The 7,349-nt window shown below is 39.0% G+C and overlaps 1 protein-coding gene across 2 annotated transcripts in view; it reads left to right on the top strand.

Annotated features, from left to right (window-relative positions):
- The first annotated feature begins 999 nt into the window (after positions 1–999).
- The window catches only part of cacnb2a (calcium voltage-gated channel auxiliary subunit beta 2a), a 71,109-nt gene continuing 64,759 nt past the window's right edge, over positions 1,000–7,349 (top strand). For both annotated transcript variants that reach the window (XM_087846203.1, XM_087846201.1), the window contains exons 1-2: positions 1,000–1,471; positions 2,937–3,029. In XM_087846203.1, coding sequence (XP_087702329.1) covers positions 1,388–1,471; positions 2,937–3,029 — 177 coding nt within the window. In that variant the 5' untranslated portion in view covers positions 1,000–1,387. The remainder of the gene's footprint in view (positions 1,472–2,936; positions 3,030–7,349) is intronic.

Below are 7,349 nucleotides of genomic sequence, written 5' to 3'. Positions count from 1 at the left end.
TTATTACCAGGAAGAAATAATCGACCAAACAAAGATTTTCTTACTGCCAAGTGCCAAGTTTATTTTAGAAACAATATATTTGTATTTTGGACTTCTGGCTGAACAAGTATGTCATCAAATATGAAACTGAGAGGTATTTTTAATAAAATAATTAATTTATTGTATTTACAATACATTAATTATTTTATAAATATTTATATACAATGACATACTTATAAAAAGAGCTCATTCAATAATGAAATAGTCAACAAGTGCAACACCCTTTTTTTTCATCTACCAGCTATGCTGCCTGTACTTAACTGCCAATACGAATTATTCATCTGTCAGCTTGTGGCTCACTGCTCCAATTTTCAGGTTTCCTGCACCAAATGATAACATGATGATATATGTGTTTTTAGGCTTTTTTTACTCTTCTTTAAATTAACCTAATTTTTATTTTCTTTGTTTTGTTTTTTATCACTGTTAAAATTCCTGTTAAATCTTTGCACTCTCACAGTATAAGACCCTCACTATGCACCTGTGGCACTTTTACTTTAACGATGTGGTTTATTTCTTTTAGACTGTACTGTTTTTACTCTTTATTGTGCTGCTGCAATACAATAATTTATTAAATAAATTAAAGATCATTGAAGTATCTATCATGTATATGATTCTGAAGTGAGCCATTAGACATGAGTAATTTTACTTTTTAACTACTTGTGCTGGGACATTTATCATATTTTACTATCTGTATTTGGGCTGCATGTATGTTGTTTTGTTTTTGTATTCATTTCTGATAAAATAGTCTTATTTCCTCTGGCTTCCCTCTCTTTGTCCCCACCATCACCTCCACCACCCTGTGGCACCTCTACTTTGGTGCCAACACCTGTGAGCGGCCACATCAGGTTTATATTACAATAAAAGCATCATTTTGTTGATTTAAACACCTCCCAGTAGCTATGACTGATTTCTCTCACTTGTTCAGTTCTGATCATCAAAGTTGCTCTGAATTGACGCTTTTCAGTGGTGTTCATGTCTGTTTGGATGCTTCTATTCATTTTCATCCCTTTGCGCTGTGAGGAGGCAGAGAGGTGTTGGCGTTGGATGAGGGCTCACGGAGCATGAGAGCTCTCTCAGCTAGTGTAGGAAGGAGCGAACTGATGAGGGGGTTTTGTGATGCTGAAGGCTATAATATCCGACGACTCACAGCATCACCATCATCTTGAACTCGCGAAAAACTACAGCCATTTTTCGCACAAGCTCCTCCTTTAACTCGACTCAAACTTGAAGAGCAGCATTAAACTCTTCAACACAACTATGTAAAAATGCGCTTTTGTCTCGGGCACAGTTGGAGCATCTGTACAACCAGAGAGGTTTTACCGAATATCCGCGTTTTTCAAATGGTGTGATGGTCGTCAACATTAGCCCAACCAACAGAGCAGAAACACCTCCGGACAAACACATGGACGCTCTGGAACATCCCATGTTACAAGTGAGTTAATTCATTTTAATTAAAGCTGACAGTTCCTGTTAAACTGCCACTTTAAACCTTGGCACTGCACGAGAGACGTCAAACAGCTCACCTGCTCTCAACCTGTCCGCTTCCTTTGCGCGTGCTTTTGAGCGCAGGTGGCCTCATTAAAGTTTTGATTGAGGTTCGTAAGTAGCGAAGGCGAATCTTTATTTTTTTGTTAATTTGTTTTTGGTTTGTTTGTTTGTTTTTACTTATTTGTGGGTCAGGTTTGATATTTGGATATTCACGTTCAGGGACTGAAAATAGTTTGACATGTCGTATTAGTTTAATATCACGACGTTTTGAAGTAAGCTAGCCTGGCCGCTCGTCAAATTAACTCATATTTCCGGAAGTATTTCAATTGTAAAGCCAGTGGTAGAAATTACATATTTCTACCACATTACATATTTACGAGTGTAATGCAAAAATAACTCTGTTCAAAGTACTGCTGTAAAAACGAAAGTAACTAAGTACTAGGTGCTTTAGCATGTATGGGTGTTTTGGCTGTTTTAGTGGCAGGTAAGCGGCATTTAAGTTAAAAGCTAGTGTAAAGTCTCAAAGAAAAACATAGTACCTTCAGTATTAACAACATTGTAATGTATAAAACCTGTTAAAACGGGTTTTGTGTATTTCTGCAGGTAAAATAATGAAAAATTGATAATAAATTATATATAATTATATAATTGCTCTGTGGAGTAAAGTGAGTTTATTTAACACGTATAGTGATATCTCTGTTTGGTCCTAGGGTATTTGTCCAGGGGTCTCGACTGAGGGGGACAAAAAAAAGCAGATTTGAAATGAATTTCTTACATTTCGTGCATTACTTTTCCAGGATGCCACTTTTGAAAAATAAGCTGTCCACCTACACGATTACATAACCTCCTGAAACACTCATAACATTACACCTTAAGTGAAAACACTCAAATCTGTAATAAGTAAGAAACAGTGGAAGTCAGTGCTTGGCTGATACTGGCTATAATACTGGCTGAATGCTTTGGTATAAAAAATTATTTTATGCTGGAAATGACTCACCAACTCCACTCAACTATGCAATGAAATTCATCAGTGAAGACGGAGGCTGTAATGTTGGAACTTAAAACTTGCTCTATTGGCTTTCATAATCACAGATAATCTTTGTCAGACACAACCTTTTTGAGATCTCACCCTGTACTTGAAGTGGCAAATGCTGTATCTGACATTTCGTAGAGAAAACATATTGATAATGAAATTGATCTAACTACAGTTGCTGCATTTGTTGCTAAACATTGATGACTTATTATGAGTCTCATATTATTTTCTGCTGAATGCATTTTTGCACATGAACTTAAAATCTGTTACGGGGAAAATGTATTAGTTTGCATGGTCTTGTGTATATTCTTTTAAGATTTAAGATTTTAAGATTCCTCATAAACAGTTTTATCCTGTCTATTTTTGTTGTCTCAAGTCTCAAAGCAAAGGAGCTCGGAGAAAAGGTCGCTTTAAAGGCTCCGATGGAAGCACCTCGTCCGACACCACAACCAACAGCCTTGTTCGCCAGGTAAGGGTGGTGATTTGAATTTTTGTTGATCTCGCCTATCGGTGTCTTATTTTTGTCATCTCTAAACTATTTGTTGGTGCCTAAAGCTTAAGACCAAAATAGTTTTGTCTTTGAAAAGGTACAACAAATATGTAGCTGACCACGATAAAAGAGTACCATGAAGTATAATTCAAGTTCCTGGCTGCAGTTACTTCCCGTTGGAATCTAACACTTGTGTGTTTGTATAAATGCCTGACAGTAAATGCAAACTGGTGTAAGAGCTCAGGCTCAGTCATCATCATCCATCAGCAATAAGATGTGCATTGCGATGAAAGCCCTCTGCAAACACTGCTGGGTACAGTATGTTAAATGGAAGCCTCTCATCTGATATGCATCTTCTGTGCACTGAGTTCAGAGTGACACTGGGGCCTGTTATAAAGCAGACCCTGTGAGGTACACACTCAGCGAGTCTGGTCTTTGTTGAGCAGACCTGCAAAGGGACAGAATGGGCTGAGTTAAGGATGAACACTCCTGCTTAAATGTTTCTGCCTTTTTTGGAGGAGGCACAGATCGCCTCGTCTTTGGCACGGCAGCAGCAGAACGACGGGAAGCTGGAGGAGGTCAGATCAAAATTGCACCTCCTAGGCTGCTGTCTACTTCATCTCACAGCCACAGAGAAGTTCTCAATGAGGCGCTGCAGCTCAACCGAAGCTGCTCGGGGAGAAATTCCCTGATTTTTTTTTCTTCCACCACCCTTGGGAGCTAATGTCCATTCCCACAGTCTTCTCCCCCAAATGAGGAGTTCCCCTTCAGTCCGAGTCATCGGTTAGCTGTGCTGCAAACGACTGTCAGTCTGCATTGTCATGTTAGGGAAATGAGAGGGCATTTGAGTGAGAGACAGAAAAGAGGTGGTGTGGAGCAGAGGAATTATGCTTTTTGGGAGTCAGACAGTCTCTTTCATGCAGAGCAAAAATATCTTCTTTGAGATATTTGCTGCAAGAGGCCCCCAGAAATAGCAGACCTTCCAGTAACTTCACCTCTGTTTAGATAACAGTGTAAATACTGTTATTCAGTTATGTTTTCATGACAGCATTTTGTTCTGACCTTATTTCTCTTTGCCTCATGCTCAGTCATACTTACAGATGTATGAGAGTGTACTCTCTAAGTAGCTAAACTCACACCACCACTCACACTCATGATCTCAGTGCCTTTTAATCAGCCTGTCATTTGATGTTGTCTTCACTGTTATTGTTTAAACATGCACAACTGGATTTAGGATTTGTAAACCATCTCTCGGCGGGGAACATAACAACCCAGTGCCCGTCTGAGGTGCTGAACCATCCTATATTTAAAATAAAATTACTCTGTCCTTTACTGAATAAGCCTCAGACATGATTTGCCCGCACATGTTAGAGCACAGAACTAAGAGTATAAAGATCTCCCATACCTGGTTTACCTGATAATCTGGTTGTCAGTTCTATTCAAAAACATAGCAGATCGAATCATTTTTATTATATCAGGTTTTTGAGGTGGAACTTGTAGAGTAACTGTTGCTGTAATGAATGTATAAAAGCATGTAAGGGTGTCAAATAAGTGACTGTCTCCTCAATAAATTACATGATCTCTTGTATATTTTCTGCCTCTCACCCTCCTGTTTAACCTGTTGTTTTTGTGCTTCATAATCCTTTTATACATGTGGGCGTCTTAAGAACATCTCACCAGGGTCACGGTGTGATCAAGCCAACGCAGCTCCGAACATCAATACAGTCTCGCAGTAACTCCATGCAAACAACTCCTAAATGACAGAATTACTCATGCTCTTACAGATAGACAGGGCAGAGGGCAGATGGGGAGTAGTTTGAGTAGAGAAAGGATGAGAGACATTCTCTGCGGTCATGGTCTGATGCCTGGGAGGGGGAAGTGTGGAGGAGGCTGGGAAGGATGGAGGCTCAGGCAAGACCAGACCGCTCAGCCGTGGGAGTAGTGAGGTCGGTGTTTGTGGAGCTCAGCTCTCCATTGAGAAGGAAGAAGGGCAGAACTGTCATAGATTTGTTAGCAAACTTTACCACCATCAGGTAGACGGTTTATTTTTATTCATGTGAAGGTGGGCTGCTGTGTAAGCAAACGTGTGTCACTGAGTGCAGATTGTTTTGTTTGCTTTGTCCCATCTTTTTCTGCACATGTCGAGGGGTCAAAAATTCGAATAAATAGTTTTGAGATCAGGCTCATACAGTGCACTTGGTATTGCGCTTGGGCGCCCTGCATAGTTCCTTTAACTGCCCAAACATTTACGTCAGCCCGAGGTAGAAAAACAGATGGTTCAGCATCAAGTTGATGAAAGCTGATACATGTTTGTCCACCTCGGAGTTATTTTAGGGATCAGCTCCTTATTTTTAGAAAATATATGTGGTGAGACTCAAAGAAAAGTTAGATGTAACTGAGTGGAAATAGTAACTGGTAAACTTAGATTAGCAAAAGTATAAATAACAACGCAACATGTAAAATCTGTAAAAAATATTTTAGAGAAAGGTCATGTGTATGACTATTTTTTTCTCTCTGAGAAGTTGTCAGACAACTAGCCAAGACTTCACCGGCACTGGAGTCTGGGAGTTTTACATGGATGAATATGTATCCAGGGACTTCTGGGCTTATGTGCTAAGCTGACTGATTGTCTGTTTGTGAATGACTAAGCAGGTATAATTAACAGCCAGCTCCGACATCATGAATTTGCGAGCCTCTTGACAATAGAGAATTGAATGTAGTCATTTCTAAACTTACAACTGGCGTAAGTGTCCACTGTGAGTGATCGTCCATTTGTAAACTGGCACTGTGTTTAGAGTGTCTGCTTTTGCTTAATGCATCCTGGGAAATCAGCCAGTCCTCCGTGACCCTGAATAATAATAAACTTTCTTTATATAGCACTTCTCTAAAAACAGAGTTAACAAAGTACTTTAGAGAGGGTGAGAAACAAAATGCAGAACAAACAACAGGATTAAATACTAGCAGAGGGATGGCTTAAAAGTGAGTCTATAAAAGCTTGGCCCAGTTAGTGAATAAAACAAAAAGACACAGACCTTGCAAGGATACTTCTCGCAGGTTATTTCAGGTTTTACAAAAACATTACTCTTTTTCAAACAAGCCAGGAAAACTGTCAGATGAGTTTCAACTCAGGGTGTCAGTCTGCCCTTTGCCTCTTGGGTAAAGATATGAAATGGTTATAGATATAGGTTTCTTTGAATTCCTTTGACTTTATTGACTCCACTGAGTTGACTGGAGTGTAATCAGATGACAAATAATAATAATAATAATAATAATAATAATAATCAGATGACAAATCTGCCTTATGTCATGCTGATAGGCACATCGTTTTCAGGAATACAGTCGTAAATGTAGAACTTTTAAGGCAATGAGGTCTGAACTGCCAACCCACCTGTGTCCATCATAATGAAGAACCTGCAAGTGCAACACACAAAGCTTTCTTGCCACTGTCTGAGCTACATCATTTTTATAGGCTGACACCACAAATTTACACCAAGGTAGCACAGAAATTTACATTGCATTATTTTTCCTCTCAGTATGGTAAATCACTGCCATCTATCTAGCAGTACAATGCAAGGACTCATACATATTAAAAATGTTTTAATTGTTGATAAAGTTCATAGGATATTTACACTTTAATCTACACTGTGAAATCACCCACTGGTTTGCAAAGACCCATTTTGAAGTGTTTTCACCATCGTCATTGTGGCAATATTGTATTCTCCTTGGCTATCAACTGATCAAACTCAAGCTGTTAGCTCATGAGCATATCCTGGATTTCGCTCTATTTTTAAAATGTACAAAATAGACTTAATTTTTATTCAGCATGGCCCAAATTAACAGGACTGATCACATAAACTAGTCAGCAAAGAGTTTAGAGGTCAAATCTCAGAGCCGTTTTCCCATATGCTTATAGGAGAGGAAATGTTTTTACAGAGCTGTTGCCCCCTGTTGGCCTTTAAAGAGAATGCAGGTATAAGGTGCTTCTCTGCTGACTTGTTCAGTCCTCTCTGTTTGGCTAATTTATGTTCTACTACTGTTTAAAAGCTCTGCTGCCATGTTGGATTGTGAAGTTGGGGATGGTGGGGCTAATACTGACTGGGTAAATCTGACACGAGCAGCTGAAAATTTCAACTCTGGATTTCTGACTTCTTGCTTCAAATGTGAGTGCGGTAGAAAAATGTTTACTGGATATAACCTCTTGTCTCCACTCTTGTTAGTTGCCAATTAAAATGAGATATTCAGTCTTTATGTCATTTGTTTGCAATAGAAATTCAATATTAGAGAAAGCAGACAGTTAAA

Source organism: Neolamprologus brichardi, chromosome 9 (genome assembly GCF_056152115.1).
Source record: "Neolamprologus brichardi isolate AB-2024 chromosome 9, ASM5615211v1, whole genome shotgun sequence".
Classification (NCBI taxonomy): domain Eukaryota; kingdom Metazoa; phylum Chordata; class Actinopteri; order Cichliformes; family Cichlidae; genus Neolamprologus; species Neolamprologus brichardi.
This window is presented reverse-complemented; position numbering and strand designations above follow the sequence as displayed.